The 17,940-nt window shown below is 34.0% G+C and overlaps 1 protein-coding gene across 6 annotated transcripts in view; it reads left to right on the top strand.

Annotated features, from left to right (window-relative positions):
* NOVA1 (NOVA alternative splicing regulator 1) overlaps window positions 1–16,188 on the top strand; it is a 153,175-nt gene extending 136,987 nt beyond the window's left edge. For all 6 annotated transcript variants that reach the window (XM_040476837.1, XM_040476836.1, XM_040476839.1 and 3 more), the window contains one exon: window positions 10,634–16,188. In XM_040476837.1, the coding sequence (XP_040332771.1) occupies window positions 10,634–11,638 (1,005 nt within the window). In that variant the 3' untranslated portion in view covers window positions 11,639–16,188. The remainder of the gene's footprint in view (window positions 1–10,633) is intronic.
* Window positions 16,189–17,940: the final 1,752 nt, after the last annotated feature.

Genomic DNA, 17,940 nt, shown 5'->3' with positions numbered 1-17,940 from the left:
AAACAAGCAAACTTTGAATAATGCTTCAAGGGACAAAGTGAAAAAATGTATTAAGTAAAAATATAGTTAAGTTAAACTTTATTTGCCTTTAGAAATTTCATGGGGATTATCATTCAATGTTTGTCTTCTTCCAAGGATACAAGAAAAGAGGTGTATTGTCTGTCATTCTCTTTCATATCTTGTATCCGCAAGGGGAAATAGAGTATGGCTCTTTGAAAGAAGATATAAAATGAAGTATAAACTTTTAATTATTCTGAGGTAAAAATGTAATTACTTGAACCAAGGCAAAGAGGTAGGAGGTAATTGCACCAGTTATGAATTGTGATTATGACTCAGTAGAAACTGTCGTTTGAGTCATGTTATTAATTGATCCAGTTCATCACATAATCAAGGAAATGCTAATATATTTGTATTCTGGACTTGTAGAACCAATCTGACTATATTTTGATGGCTAAGGAAGCCTAGCCACAAAATCTTAGTGGGTAAGGGGTAACAAACTATGAAGTATCATAGGAAAAACATAATATATATCAATGAACATTTAAGAAAAGTCATATAGTGCATATTTAATCATTTAGTTCTTATAATGTTAGTGATTTTTTTCTCAAGTTTTTATTTAAATTTCATTTGTTAACATACAGTGTAATATTAGTTTTAGGTATACAATATGGTGATTCATCACTTCCATACAGCTTGCTTATTGCAGCAAGTACATGCCTTAATCCCCATCGCCTGTTTCACCCAACGTCCCCTCTGGTAACCATCAGTTTGTTCTCTATAGTTAAGAGTCTGTTTCTTGGTTTGCCTCCCTATCTCTTTTTTTTCCCCTTTGCTTGTTTGTTTTATTTCTTAAATTCTGTATATGAGTGAAATCATATGGTATTTGTCCTTCTGACTTATTTTGCTTAGTGTGATACTCACCAGCTCCATCCGTGTCATTGCAAATGGCAAGATTTCATTCTTTTTGATGGCTGAATACCTACACTACATCTTCTTTATCCATTCATCAGTTGATGGACACTTGGGCTGTTTCCATAATTTGCCTATTGTAGATAATGTTGTTATGAACATAGAGGTGCATGTATCCCTTTGAATTAGTATTTTCGTATTCTTTGGGTAAATAGTAGTGCAATTGCTGGATTGTAGGGTAGTTCTATTTTTAACTTCTTGAGGAACCTCCATACTGTTTTCTACAGTGGATGCACAAGTTTTCATTACCACCAACAGTGCAAAAGGATTCCCCTTTCTCCTCTTTCTCGCCAACACCTATTGTTTCTTGTGTTGTTGATTTTAACCATTCTGACCAGGTGTGAGGTTATCTTTCTCTTTTTCTTAAGTTTATTTATTTATTTTGAGAGAGAGAGAGAGAGAGATCGATCATGAGCGGGAGAGGGGCAGAGAGAGAGGGAGAGAGAGAATCCCAAGCAGACTGCACTGTCAGCGAAGAGCCTGACACAGGGCTCGATCTCAGGAACCTGAGATCATCACCTGAGCCAAAAGCAAGAGTCAGATGCTTGACCAATTGAGCTACCCAGGAACCCTGAGGTGATATTTCATTGTAGTTTTCATTTGTATTTCCCTGATGATCAAAGATGTTGAGCATCTTTTCAGGTGTCTGTTGACCATCTGTTTTTTCTTTGGAAAATTGTCAGTTCATGTCTTCTGTCCATTTTTTTAAATTGGAATTTGTTTTTCAGGGTTGAGTTTTATGAGTTATTTATATATTTTGGATACTAACCTTTTATCAGGTTAGTATAACCAGGTTAGTATATTTGCCATTTGCAAATACCTTCTCCCATTCTGTAGTTTGCCTTACAGTTATGTCAATTGTTCTCCTTACCATGCAGAAGCTTTTTATTTTGATGAGGTCCCAGTAGTTTATTTTGGTTTTGTTTCCCTTGCCTCCAGAGACATACCTAGAAAGAAAGTGCTACAGCCAATGTCAGAGAACACAGTGCCTGTGTTCTTCTGTATGATTTACATGGTTTCTTACCTCACATTTAGGTCATTAATCCATTTTTAACATAAAATGTAAAAAAGTTGTTTTTTACTTAACTGTAAAAAAGTGGTCCAGTTTTTTTTGCATGTAGATGTCCACTTTTTGCAACACTATTTGTATAAAGTACCAAAACTGAAACAGGAAGAAATAGAAAACTTGAATAGACCAATAACCAGCAAAGAAATTGAATCAGTATAATAAAAAAATAAATAAACAAGAACCTCCCAACAAACAGAAATCCAAGGCCAGATGGCTTCACAGGCATAGTCTACCAAGCATTTAAAGAAGAGTTAATACCTGTTCTTAAACTATTCTAAAAATAGAAAAGGAAGAACAACTTCCACATTCATTCTATGGAGTTAGCATTACTCTGATACCAAAACCAAATAAAAACTCCACTAAAAAAGAAAACTACAATCACATATCTCTGGTGAACATAGATGAAAAATCCTCCACAAAATACTAGCAAACCAAATCCAACAATACATTAAAAAATCATTAAACTGCGATCAAGTGAGATTTATTCCTGGAATGTAAGTGTGGTTCAATATTTGCAAATCAATCAATGTGATACACCACATTAATAAAAGGAAGGATAAGAACCATATGATCATTTCATCGGATGCAGAAAAAGCATCTGACACAGTACAACATCCATTCATAATGTTAGTAACCATAAATCTATGAGTGTTACTGATTTCAGTAATTTTGTAAGATTAAAACATCTATGCATTTATCTTTTTGTGTATTTTAGTATGTTTGCCATATAATCTTTGAATATTTTTTTAGTCTTGAGGTATTTTTTTTTTTACACTTATCATCCCATGAATTGACAGGGAATGGGTTCAGCAGCTCAGGCTCCTTTCCATTGGTTCTCAAAAAGTGTGATTCTCTGGGTGAGACAGGCTGGCACTTCGGGTGAACCCAAGTACCTTTCTCTTTGACTACCTTCTTTTTCTTACCATTTTTCTTCACACACTTCAGGAAGCTATCTCGGCTCTTTGAGTGGTTTATATGCTCAATATGTACATTAATTCTCTTGGCAAGGATCTTGCCCTTGTTTGTGCACAACAGTGCCAACAGTATGTGGGTAACATTGTAGACTCTTCCAGTTTTGCCATGGTAACATTTGTGGGGAATTCCTTTTAGAACAGTGCCCATTCCCTTGATGTCCATAATGTCACCTTTCTTGTAGATTCACACGTATGTGGCCAAAGGAACAATTCCATGTTTTCTAAAAGTTCTAGAGAACACATAACGGGCACTTCTCCTCTATCCCTTTGTGTTGATCATTTTGGTGAAATACTAATATATGATGGTTCCAGTTGAAAGGATAATCTTTGAATTTTGGATTTTAGAGGTGGTAAAGTTATTCTTGTTTTAAGAACCGGATGCCTTATTTTTACACACACACATACACACATACACACAATTGCATGGCCATGATGGAATCTTTTAAATAGTTTATTATTTGGTTCTTATTAATCTACATTTTACTTTTTGGTTTTATCTTTTAAACAGTTATCCAACTGATCATGTCAATTAAGTGCAAATAATAAATCCAAAACTAAATAAGATAATGGCTTTCTGGAAAATATAATTTTGTGAGAGAGATAAATATCTGTTGCATGCTAATATAAGCCAGCATAGAATAAGTAACATAATAAGAAATACAGAGAAGTATTTGACACTTCTTTAGAGAACCAGGATTGAGTTTACAAGCGCTATTGCATTTGAACTGCTCTTACAGGACATATCAGATTTAAGGAGGCAAAAATATGCATTCTCAAGTAAAGAACAGTGTGGGAATATAGGTATATAACATTTCAGTCAGTTGGGACAAATGAATAAACAATAAGCAAAGACATGGAAAAACAATTAATATAGAGTATATCCAAGAATTAGAAGGTAAAGTTTGGATTCAGCATAGCATACCAGTCTTAAAAGAAGCATTTCAGAGAGAAAAAAAATCAATAGTACATAACAGGATGTAGACATCTAGGGAGCAAGAAAAGGCACAGATGGCTCCTGGGTTTCAAACCTGGTGTTGGTAGTGGTGGGGAAAAAGAGGGTGAAGATATCTAAGAAAAGACAGCATGGCATTTACAGTGATACTATGCATGTTTATGAAAACTCTATTGCCTTTGATTTGATTATCAAAAGTGGGAAGATTAAACAGACTAATAGAAAGTTAGAAGAGTTGCTTTTTTTTATTTCAATATTTTGTATTCATGTAGCAATCCTGTACATATTTTGTCAAATTCACACTTTTCAGAAGGCAGTTATTAATCGGTATAAAATCTATAATCAAAGGAAAAGATGTTTTCAATTTACTTTAGTCAGCAATTCAAGATAGATCCCCAAATGACACATGCATCTTCATTGGACACTACTAAATGCTGCCTCAGCAGCCAAAGGTGTACATTAGGGAAATGAAAGAGATTTATTCTTTTAGATCATGTAGGGTATATCTTGGTAATGTCTTGATTTTTAAAGCATCAAGACATACAACAAAATATGCTATTTCTTTTAGATAGGCAAATAATAAATGATATAGTAAGAGTGTAAAAGTTTCTAATATACCAGTTGGCTTGTTCTAAATTATAGAAATCCAACTCAAAGTGACTTAAAAAAGGGAATTACATTGATCTGGGCAGGCTTTAGACATGGTTAGATTCAGATGCCAGAATGCTGTCAGAAATTTTCTCTCTCCATTTCTGGAGTTTCCTTTTATCTCGGTTAACTTTATTTTTCAGTCAGGTTTTTTTCTCTTTCCATATGGTGGCGAGATACTACTGTCAGGCTTATGCTCTGCTAGATTAGAAATACAACTATCTCTGTCCCGTCAGTTTTACCAGATTCTCAGGTTAACTCTTACTGGGCCATCCTGGATCATGTTCTTAATCCCAAATCAATACCTGCCAGGGGTGTGGGAATTTTGATGTGTCAAGCTTTGTTGTGTTTCCACTGCTAGAGCATTGGAAAGTTGTCAGCCTTACCAGAAGCACATGTGCTAAGAATGAGAAAGGGTGCCTCCAAAGGAAAACTGGGGTCTGTCGCCAGAAGAAGGAAGATCAGATGTTGGATGGATGAGTGAGTGAATGAACGAATGAATGAATGAAAAGTATCCACTATTGATAGTCATTGCTTTACAAATGTAAGTCCATGCATATGTGCCAAATAATATGGCAGCCCTAAATAAAATAGTACATACTATTCATTGAGATATCTTAAATTATAATGGACCTTGTTTTGTATGTATATTAAGGTATGGCTTTATGAAATAGGTAATTTTCCTGCCGTGATGATGAAATGTGACTACAGACACTCTCATTGTTTTATAAAACCATGATGAGTTACAGGTCATATTTGGCAAAGGAGTAAATTTGTTTGTCTTAATACCTATTTTTAATCAGAAACATATCAACATTAAAACCTACCTATTTAGTGGTTTTGATACTGGATTCCAATAGAAGTTCTTCTTTGGCTGCACATAGAGAAATAGTCACTTAATTACTTTTTTTTTCCCCTGAAAAGCAGTTGATTCTAGTAAAATTAGTATAATTATATTGTTAATCTTATCTCATGTTTATTTGATAATGCATAATTATAAGTCTAGGAATAGGGAAAATTTAAGTAAAGATTTTTTTCTTTAAAAACAATACTTAAGCACACGATTACTATTCAAATAGGTTTAGGTTCGAATGGGAGCTCTCCAACACAGAGATAACAGAGAGCAACCTTATGGGAATGTCTGATAATAGAGAATAGGATTCTTTTTTTAATATCAAATTTATTGTCAAATTGGTTTCCATACAACACCCAGTGCTCATCCCAACAGGTGCCCTCCTCAATACCCATCACCCACCTTCCCCTCCCTCCCACCCCCCATCAACTCTCAGTTTGTTCTCAGTTTTTAAGTCTCTTATGTTTTGGCTCCCTCCCTCTCTAACCTTTTTTTTTTTTTTCCTTCGCCTCCCCCATGGTCTTCTGTTAAGTTTCTCAGGATCCACATAAGAGTGAAAACATATGGTATCTGTCTTTCTCTGTATGACTTATTTCACTTGGCATAACACTCTCCCGTTCCATCCACATTGCTACAAAAGGCCATATTTCATTCTTTCTCATTGCCATGTAGTATTCCATTGTATATATAAACCACAATGTTTTTATCCATTAATCAGTTGATGGACATTTAGGTTCTTTCCACAATTTGGCTATTGTTGAAAGTGCTGCTATAAACATTAGGGTACAAGGGCCCCTATGCATCAGCACTCCTGTATCCCTTGGGTAAATCCCTAGCAGTGCAATTTCTGGGTCATAGGGTAGATCTGAGAATAGGATTCTTAGAGTACAAAAAATGTGAAAGACATTTAGATAAATATAATCACTGTCTCTCAGAGGTTTTCTTACTTACTCCTTCTCCTTCCAGTTAGGCTTTGTGTCTACTTTGTACTCCTCATGCCCTTATATACCAGCACTTTTAAGACTTCACTGCACTATTACATTTACACATCTTTTTTTCTACAACTAATCTATAATTTCCTTACAGGTAGGAGCACTGTCATATATATCTTTTATCTCTAACTCCCAACACAGGACCTGGGCCACTCAGTATTCCATAAAAGATTGAATTGATGGTAGCAAGTCTAGAGTATAGTTCTGAAAACTGATTTATAACTGTCAACATTATGTCTGATTTAGTTGGTATATGTTACACCAAATGACTCGTGTGCTGTCTAGGACCCAGCTTTATTATTATTATTGTTATTCTCAATTCTTTAGAAATAAGTATAGAGGGCCATCTCGGTGGCTCAGTGGGTTCAGCATTCGACATTGGCTCAGGTCGTGATCTCGCAGTTCGTGAGTTTGAGCCACCATCAGGCTCTGTGCTGACAGCTCAGAGCCTGGAGCCTGCTTTGGATTCTGTGTCTCCCTCTCTCTCTGCTCCTCTCCCACTCGTGCCCTATCTCTCTCTCTCTCTAAAAAGTAAACATTAAAAAAAAAGATTTAGAGATAAGTATGCATATTCATAGGTGAGTCAGTATTGCAAATGCTATCAATGCACAGACTTTTTCATTGGTAAATGCTATATTCCTATATCTAAGAAATAAACAAGTAGACCATCTTATATAATTTTCCACCCTCCTTTTCTCTTCCCTACCCTACCCAGTATTCAGTTGGCTGCTATCTCCAGGCTTCCACATTAGTGCCTCACTTCTTCTTGGCTCTGGCCTGACACATAAAATGGCACTAGAACATTACTTTTCTGAGACACTATGCAAATGGATTCATTTTTCTTTTTGTCTCAACTTCTCATTTTCAGAGTGTGTTTCTTGTTAGTGTCCATATTAAGTGTGCAAATAGATACATACATATTTTTTAATTCTTCAAGAAAAAAGTATAAATCTGAGAGGTTTTTTTTTTTAAGGTTCCACATCTTTTAAAAATTGTATGTATGTATGTATGTATGTATGTATGTATGTATTTTATTTATTTTGAGAGAAAGAGAGAGCATATAGGGGAGGGGCAGAAGGAGACAGGGACAGAGAGAGAAAGAATCCCAAGCAGGCTCTGCACTGTCAGCCCAGAGCCCCACGTGGGGCTCAAACTCATGAACCATGAGATCATGATCTGAGCCAAAACCAAGAGTCAGACGTTTAACTGACTGAGTCACTCAGGAGCCCCATGAGAGCTTTTTCATTTTCTTGGGTCAAAAACAAAAGTTGGGTGACATGTTCCTTTGGCTAGGCTATTCAGTATTTATATTTTTTTATTTGGAATTTAATAATTTTTTATATTTATATTTTCCTTAATTTTTTAATTTAATTTCTAAGATCAGTAATCTTATGTAGAATTATTACTATCTAAAATTAAGGAGTGCTACTACTAATATTAATATGCAATCATTAATACTTTCTCTTAAATCATAACACACCCTTATTAAGTTTTATGTGGACAGATGTAAGTTCTACCAACAAAATTTGGGGACCACATCACTATTTGATAAAATAGCAATTATGGCTGACAGTATTTTATATAAGATAATTTCAAATAGTTAAAACTAAAATCCAGGGAATAGTACTTATTACATAAAGATGACTTTATTTGTGTGTGCGTGTCTAATTTGTATTAGAAGGATACCTTTAATATAAAGATAGATGGGATGGTGTCATTTTTCAGTTTACAAAGAGACAGATATTTTGCAAGATGTTTACTTTTGTGAAAAGTTTACACACCATTTCTGAACTATGCATTATTTCAGCATCTTTGAATATTGAAAAGAAAGAAAAATGACTAATGGGACAAATAAAAGAAAGGACAGACTAATGTGCAATAATGAAAGTACTTTGCACACATCTGCAAGTTCTTTTGGAAGAATAGAACAGTAAATATAGTAGAAGACTGGTGGACTGGTGTGCAGTGTAGTAGAAATTAGTATTACCTTTCCACATCTCATAGAAGCATAAGGCGATTTTAAGATATTTTAAATTTATATATTTCATTACTTTTTATTGACAGTGTGTAGAACAGTTCCCATAGTTAAACTTTCATGTGCTCGTCTCTTCTTGGGTTGTAATCATGCAGGTAATTACTACGCTGGGCAAAACAAAAGTGATATTAGAATTTAAACTAATTGAAGAACAGCTCTTTTGAAAGTTTTGGTTAATTAATATATTTTTCTTTGCAAAAATTGTGTTAAAAGATAAAAATTATGTTAAAACACTACATTTTGCCAGTGTACAAATGTTTTCAACTGTATAAAAAATGTTCTGATTTTGAAAAGAAGTACTTATTTGTAAAATATCATATTTAACATTCACGTATTTAAACCCTTAAAAGTACATTTTCTCAATACTTCATGTGCACAGTAAAATAGAAGGATGATTCTAATTCATCTTTATAATTAGTATAAGGGGTAATCATGGTTTAACTTTCTAATTATAATACTAACATACTATATAGCATTTCAAATATATGTTTCTATAAAAAAGGTCTGTGAACAAAATTAACAAATTAACATGTTTTAAAAAATTATTTCTCTGTCTACCTCTTGAAATCCAATGCACTTAATCGGGGATATGAAGGATATATTTGATATTTCTAAAAAATGTTTCTAGGCAGTTTAGGTTGTTTCCATTTAAAATGAAATTATTTTATACACAAACTGGAATGAAACAAAATCCTGTTCCTATCAATTATAGGTGTGGAAAAGAAAAGTTGTGCGTGAATGTACATGTGTGTTAATACATGTAAACATATTTATGAGATGACCCAGTCTGGAATTCGAATTTATACTTTCACTGCCTGCTACCTTCAAGAGTAAAATTGCATGGCTGTTATTTCTTTAAAATATTTGTCTTAAAGAGAGCATGGCAATACTTGCTAAAAACTAGCTGGTGAAATATTTCATAGAATATCTCAACTAATTCCTGTTCATTTTCCAATAAATTATTTCAACCTGCCCATTTTAATATCTAGAATGGGGAAGGTGGTTCCTTTAGCGCTTTGTCAGCGACACAGCACTCACAGTCTCTGACCTACCCAAGGAGTCATAAAACAACACCATGGGGATCTTTGTGCCACCAAAATAAAAATTTTAATATTTATATTTTAATTTCAGGGGTTATGGTAACTACCCTACTGATTTTATACTTTCTATAATAGTATTTGATTGTACTTAAATAAATCAAACTAGGCTGGGTTTCGTGGGTGGATGTTTCAATACAAATTAGCTAAAATGCCTATACTTCATATGGTCACATTGGATCATTGTAAGTATTCATGTGACTCCAGTAATTTTCAGTCACCTTTGATAGTATGGTTGTAAGCCCTATTTTTTAAAATGTAGCTATTACTGCCAGAAAGAAAAGTATCTAACTAAAATAGTCATTTTACAAATTTAAGTAGAACAGCCAGGAATATTCTCAAATAGCCTTCAAGACCTACCTCAAAGTGACTGAAATTTTTTATATTAATTATTTAGAAATATTTGTTATTTTTATAGTTATATGTTGTGTGTCAGTTTAGGTGAAAAATCAAAATACTACTAGTAATTATTGATTTCAGAAAATATTAGTCATGAAACAAGTAAATTTTGAATAACACAAAAATTACTAGGTGATAAGGAACATGAAATTAATTTTTTGAATGGACTCAAGCTAGAACTTTTCTACTTTTATCTTTACTAACTTTGCATCATAATCCTGCACTCTTTGTTTTTATATGTTTTAGACCAAAGGTATTCTTAAAGCTGCAATAGGTGAAGAATATCCACATTATTTTTAATTGAAGCTATATAAAAATGTTGCCATTGATGTATAGTTATGATACCCTCTTTTTAAAACATACTAATTTCTTATAAGTTGTACTGCAAAATGCAACAAATCTCAAGGAAAATTCTGTTTAATAATTCTAAACTGAAAATTGCATTTTCTTTTAAAAATTCTGATTTTACAAGATAAGTGTATTAAAATGTGATAAAAGTCACTTTAGAAGTTGTGCTATTTCTGTCTTTCATAAATTATGTTTAAATTAATTTTCACTTATTTTACTTTTGCTAGGATAGCAAAGTAATATAATGTATATGCGCAAAACAGAAGTATTATTTATACGTATTTTTTTTAATTACAGGTAAAGATTATAGTTCCCAACAGCACAGCAGGTCTGATAATAGGGAAGGGAGGTGCTACTGTGAAGGCTATAATGGAGCAGTCAGGGGCTTGGGTGCAGCTTTCCCAGAAACCTGATGGGATCAACTTGCAAGAGAGGGTTGTCACTGTGAGTGGAGAACCTGAACAAAACCGAAAAGCTGTTGAACTTATCATCCAGAAGATACAAGAGGATCCACAGAGTGGCAGCTGTCTCAATATCAGTTATGCCAATGTTACAGGTCCAGTGGCAAATTCCAATCCAACCGGATCTCCTTATGCAAACACTGCTGAAGTGTTACCAACCGCTGCAGCAGCCGCAGGGCTATTAGGACATGCTAACCTTGCTGGCGTTGCAGCCTTTCCAGCAGTTTTATCTGGCTTCACAGGCAATGACCTGGTGGCCATCACCTCTGCACTTAATACTTTAGCCAGCTACGGATATAATCTCAACACATTAGGTTTAGGTCTCAGTCAAGCGGCAGCAACAGGGGCCTTGGCTGCAGCAGCTGCCAGTGCCAACCCAGCAGCAGCAGCAGCCAATTTGTTGGCCACCTATGCCAGTGAAGCCTCAGCCAGTGGCAGCACAGCTGGTGGTACGGCGGGGACATTTGCATTAGGTAGCCTGGCTGCTGCTACTGCTGCAACCAATGGATATTTTGGAGCTGCTTCTCCCCTAGCTGCCAGTGCCATTCTAGGAACAGAAAAATCCACAGATGGATCAAAGGATGTAGTTGAAATAGCAGTGCCAGAAAACTTAGTTGGTGCAATACTTGGCAAAGGAGGGAAAACATTAGTGGAATACCAGGAGTTGACTGGTGCAAGGATACAGATCTCCAAAAAAGGAGAATTCGTACCTGGCACAAGGAATCGGAAGGTAACCATTACTGGAACACCAGCTGCAACACAGGCTGCTCAGTATTTAATTACACAAAGGATCACATATGAGCAAGGAGTTCGGGCTGCCAATCCTCAGAAAGTGGGTTGAGTGCCCCGATTGTACATCAGATTGTTTTAACCCCTCCTTTACCCCATTTTCAAGAAGGATGTACTGTACTTTGCAGAAGTGAAGTTTTTCTGTTATTAATATATAATTATGCAAATGAATGCGACTATGTTGACAATGTGTATATGTAAATAATATGTGTTTTACCAGATGTTTCATAGAAAGAATTTTTTCTTGATCTGTTTTGTTCTCTATACTTTGCTTGTGTATATTTGTCAGAGGTGTTTCTAGTGTAAGATTTAAGCCTGCCATTTTACCAGCATTATTGTAGTTTAATGATTGAATGTAGACAGGGATATGCGTATAGTTTTCAGTATTAGTTCTAGATAACACTAAATTAACTACTGTTAGGTTGAGTATGGTGGGGTCAGTGACCTAAAATGGAGTGAGGCCAAAGCACTGTCATGTAAGTCTTACTTCCTGCTTAGGGCACAGTGAAGTAGGAAACAATATTTTGAAAATAAGTTTTAAATTTAAAATGATCAAAAAGCAATATAGTTGCATAAAAGCACTGTAAAATATTTAAAAGGTTAAAACTGTGGAAAATTATATTGGTAAGTTTACAGATCAATAAAAGCACCTGTTCTCCATCTGAACTAGACAATGGAAATAATGCTGCATGCTGGCCATGGCCCATTCTTCATCATTTGTAAGTTCAACAAAAGTTCTCACATGGAGTCCCACCTCTTCAGAGGTTTGTACATTTGTTTTTAAGCACTGAATTCACTACTGATCCCATCGCCTGGCCAGTAGAACAGTCATTACTCCATTAACATCCTCACTGTTTAGACACATAACTGTGGTACAGTGTATTGGAAATTTTATAAACAAAAGTGAAAGTGCCAACAAATTATTGATAGCTGATAATGTTTCATTATCTGCAACTGCTTGATAAGTATGTTGCATTTTAAGAGCTTATAATTGTGTATAATTTGTTAACACTAGAAACCTATTAGTATTGTGAATGTAGATTTTACTGTGAAGCTATCTGTGATTTAGCTGTTTGCTCCCATGATGGAGTCTTTGCAGCATGGCGCTAGCAGCCAATGCAGTTTCTAATACTCGGTAATTTGCATGTTTTGTGGAGCATTTTTATGTCACCAACCAGACAGTATTTCCTGCATGCTTATTTAGAAGAGGCAGTTTATCTTGAGAGGTAGTGTGATCTACCTTTGTCAGGCTTTTTGACAGGTCATTTCAAAGTAAGCCTTTGTTCCCAAGACCCAACAACTGTCACCCTCTTCTGTACCTCTCCTGAGTGCCAACTGTCCAGGCCATTTGACACACCATCTGTTAACCTCTGAGTTTGCCCACTCAAGGCCACTCATAGGGGCATCCATCCCCAAGCACCTCCTCATGCTGTGCATGCAGTCTTAAATTCAATGGACAAAAATAAAATGCTGGCTACCTCTGGATCATCTGGCTGAGCAACTGAATTACAAAAGAGAATTACTTCCATCTCAACTTCAACCCATTGATTACGTCCATCCTAGCAAGCTAAATGGCATCCCAGCTGCTCCTTTCTGTGCAACCAATTAAAGAACAATGAGTGTGATGCTCCATGTCTGAATTTCGTCCAGCCTCTCTCTGAACTGTGATCTTTGTCCTCATGAACTTTCCCTTTTGTTCATTGAACTATATGGACTCTTCATTTCATATTGATTTACTGTGCAATTTACTTTTGGACATTGAGAACTTGAAATTATTTCCTGATCCCTTCCCCTTCCACTATTAATAATTCATTTCTGTCAAACTGTAAGAGTAGATTCATTTTTTTTTTAGTTTTTAACATTGGACTGTTATTTCATTTTAGAGTTCTCTATCTCTAAATATTTATTTAGAGAATGATTTTAAAAGGGAATGATATGCTTGTTTAAATGAAAGAGAAAAGCTGTAGTAAACTGTGTTAATTGGTAATGACTATTTATCGTCGATACTCTGTAGCTGTGTAAGTTTTGACAAATAGTGTATCTCGTGGAATCAGTGGTTAGCATTGCCGCTATTATATTTACTCATTTTATCATTATAAATGTGCTTAGTTCATCATGTAGCATCACTTGTCTCCCGTCTCATTTTTTCCTTGCATGTCACAAGTCTCAGATCATTTATAATACATTAACAGTAAATAATATCTATGTAAATTTCTTTCACCATGCTGTCTCAGAGTCAGCAGTGAACAAAGGCGAAGATTGGGGCCCCACTTAGTTGAAAAAGAGAAAGGAAGTGATCTAGGATGTGTATTAGAAGCATTTCAAATGTTGGGTCTTTAAAATGTTTTGTTCAGTCTTAGCAAATCTTCAACCTTTTATTTCAAAATTCCAGTAGTCCACTGTGGAGCCCATGCATTTCATCTGGAATTAATGTTACTTTGAAGCCAAACCATTTAAACAATTATGTGTATTTTATTAGCTAGTATTGCTGAAAATGCACTCAGTTCAATTTCAATTGTAAATGGGAATTATAAACTTTTGCTAGTTGGCATGGTTATATGTTAGTTAAAACTGAAAGCTAAATTGAAGATATTTACATTTTAATTTATGGTAACAGATAAGGGTTTGTGTGCATTATGTGTAAATCAGCTTCATGCTGTCTAAAAAGTTATTCTCTGAAATTTATAGACCATGTAGAATTGATTTGTGATGTGATGCTTTAATTTACTGCAAGAAAATTAGTATGGCTTCAAACTGCCACAGGTAGGCATGTAACAATGGCTGTTCAGCTATACTGATCCAAAATGGAGAAAACTGATGATACAAGGGCCAAACATCTTATGAAATGCAACTATTTATAGACTTGTTTTGCTATAGGGAGGCTGGTGAACATGCTGAATACGAATTACCTCAGTTCTGCAGCTTTCTATGTCTTTTTAATGCATTCTGTTTCAGGGTCACTTTCAATCAATATTTCATTTACTTACTGAGATTGAATGGGCGCTCTGAGACACAGTGTGCTGTTTATCATACAGATTGGACACCTCATTCTAGATCCAAGATCTTTTCCTCAACACTGGGAGCTGTCCTTTCAGCACCACAAAATTACTGCTTGAAGTTGCATTGCAGTTTTTATTTTTTTTCCTTTATCACTGGGAGCTTTTCTTTCAGCACCACAACATTGCACCTAGACTTTTTAAACGGCTGCCTTCCTCTTTGCACTGAAGACCAATTTCGTCTGCACTTCCAGTTATTGCTATTACCTGTAGGACTTTCAATCCTACTTCACCTCACCCACCCCACTCCTGAAACAGTTAAATGTATCTATTTCTGTGGAAGTCATTTTCTCATTGAATGATCAGAAACAAAGATAAATTCTAACCTGTAACGGCTCATTTCGACTCATTGCTTACAATAGATCTAAGCTCTTTTTTCTGCTTATTCGACTCCTTCCAGCTTCCCATCACATCTGTAACAAACTTTTAAAATTATATTGCCACACCACCATGCACAGCCTACCTGCACAGTAGAGATAGATTATTCCATCGTATTCAGATGGTTAACAGAGGTTAGCAAGTCCTGTATTATATATTTATATCGCTTTCTAAGAAAGTGCATATTAATGTTTACTTTAAGAATGTGTAAATGGTGCTATCAAGAATCTGATAAATTTTATCCCAGTTTTTTGTGTACCACTTCTAATGTATGAGATTTATTTTTCTATTGGAAAAAAATAAACAGTATGAAAGCATTAAATTGGTAGATTTTAGTAATTTAACAATGAATGGAATCCCTATGTTACAGGCCCTATCTTTCCTTGGAAATTTTAATGGTGGTAATAGGTTTCAACAAAGGTACTGATAATCACATTTTTTTAATCCATTCTTATATTGCATTCTTAATTCACATGCTGATTCCTCACTGAGTCCTTAAGTAAATTTTACTTACTGTAAGTCTTCTCCAAGAAGGGAATTTTTGCTTTCCAAGGCAGCAATTGAAAGAAATGAAAATATAATTTAATACTATTTACATCACAGACACGATTTGAGACCAGTTACTCTGTTAGTAGGAGAAATTCATCACTCATTAAATACAGGGCAAGCATGGCTATCCATAATAATTTTGGGTGCAATGCAGTCTTAGAAATTTAATGTACACACTTTATTTAAATGATGCAAACAGCCATATGAAATTGCACATGATTAGAAAGCAGAATGAACTCATTTTGCCTCCTGCTTGGTTTCTCATAAACATGAATACATAATATTGTTATGCACTGTTGTTCATAGATGTCTTATTACATAAAGGGTAAGTATCATATTACTTTAACAGATTATTTTTGGAATTCTGCATGTTATTTTTTGTTTCATCAGATATGTGCCCCAATAAAATAACATTTTTTTCCAAAAAAAAATGAAAGTATTAGAAAACTTGTCATGTTAATTTTGAAAAAAATGAAGTGTAGTACATATTACTAGATATCATTCCACTGGTCTATATATTAAAAAAAAAACTGTTCTTGAAAATTGAAGCATTACCTTGTGTAATTAATAAAGTAATCAAATCAGATTTGTAAATAAAATATTGTTTAAATCTAAAGTATTCAATATTTTGATTAGATTATTTTTTTAAGGAAAAATATTTAACGTGTATGTGCCGAATTTTTTTTTAAATAGTTTTTTATAATTGCAATGGAAGGGCAATTGTCTCATTACAAGTGGTACAGAAGCCAATACTTGGGTTACCATAGATATATAAACAAGTAAAAACTGTGGAACAAGTTTTAAGCTCATTTTGGAAAAAAAAACAGTTCTGTAGAAATGCATATTTGTATTTGTTTCTCTAATAAATCTGCAAATAGCTTTAAACACAAATTAGTTTTAATTATTTAAATTATGAGTTCTTTTAAGTAATTTAACATCTGTTTTGCCTTACATTTGTGAAAACATTGTTTCATGGAAATTAATAGAGGCTTACTGTGAAAATCAAGGTAGGTTTGCATTTATTTGAAAAGGCCAGGTATTTAGCATTCAAGTATGTTTACCTCCATGAAATAATTAAAGAATTTTTACAAAAAAAACTACACTTCTCTACCCATCCCCAATCACATCAGTTTGGCCACTGCCCCAAACAATTAAAGGCCAATTTGTATCAGCTTTAATTCAGTATCAAAGAAAAGCGCAAAAAAATAAGTGAAATCACACTTTCAAATGGTTGATAATAAAAAGATTATTTGATATAGATAACTGACTTCTTTATATATAGCAATGAAGAAATTTGGACTCTTCTGAACCACAGTGCCTCAATCTTCTTTAATGTGATTTACACATTATGATTGAAATTGCTGTATAAAATATACATATTTCCCTTGAATTGTGACCTTATAATAATTTATGTTGAAAATGTTTTAGGGTAAAATAGTCTCTATTTCTGTTACTAAATAATGTACAGTCCCCATTTTATAGAAACTGCCTTGTAGATGAAAAATATACTAAGTACACACACACACACACACACACACACACACATATATGTATATATTTTAATTGTCCTTCTGCTAGAGCAGAAATGGCTAAGCTTTTGATTAAGGACTCAACTGAGTATTCCAATCCTATTGAACTACAAAGAGCATTCAAATTATAATGAAGTCTTTGACTTTACCAATCTGATTTTATTAGGAAAATGTTTTGGGAGATCTGGCTTACAAAAACTTAAAGCATTTTCTAAGATATTCATTGGCTTAAACAATTTTATAGCTTTTGATCAATAACAAAAATAGTGTTTCTGCCAATATTAAGATGGTGAGTAATTATCTTATTTTTTTCTTGAAAGGAATTATTGTAACCTAAATTTCAAACAAATGACTTCTCAAAATTTCCACACTTTTAGTGTAATATCATTTTTTAAAAATATTAATATATATCAAGTCTTTAGTAGATAAAAAGTAATGTATTAATAATATTTCGATATATTTACCAAAACATCTTGGATAGATTTTATTATTTTAGGTTATTTACATATTTCACATTGCCTATATTAGGATATAAATGCTGAAAATGGCTCGGTTTATGGGAAGACCATATACTTGTAGTGAGACCAATCCATGCTGAAATTGTATTGTAAAATAAACCATTACTTTTGGATTTAAAGCATAGGCAAGAATCTAATTATAATTTTAAAAAATCTTAGCAGGGTACAAATTAACATCTCTTTTAAAACAGAAAAGAAAACAATTTTGAATCTAATAAATTGAAGCCTAATCATATTTTCTAAAAATATCTTAGGATAAAAAGTAATAACTTTCCCCAGTCAATTCTGTACAGAATTTTTGTGGGGTTCAAGTCCTTAGTAAAA

The sequence above is a fragment of the Herpailurus yagouaroundi genome, unplaced genomic scaffold, assembly GCF_014898765.1.
Source record: "Herpailurus yagouaroundi ecotype Mexico unplaced genomic scaffold, PumYag 141, whole genome shotgun sequence".
In the NCBI taxonomy this organism is placed as follows: domain Eukaryota; kingdom Metazoa; phylum Chordata; class Mammalia; order Carnivora; family Felidae; genus Herpailurus; species Herpailurus yagouaroundi.
The sequence above is the reverse complement of the archived record's forward strand: the minus strand, read 5'-3'. Positions and strand labels throughout refer to the sequence as shown.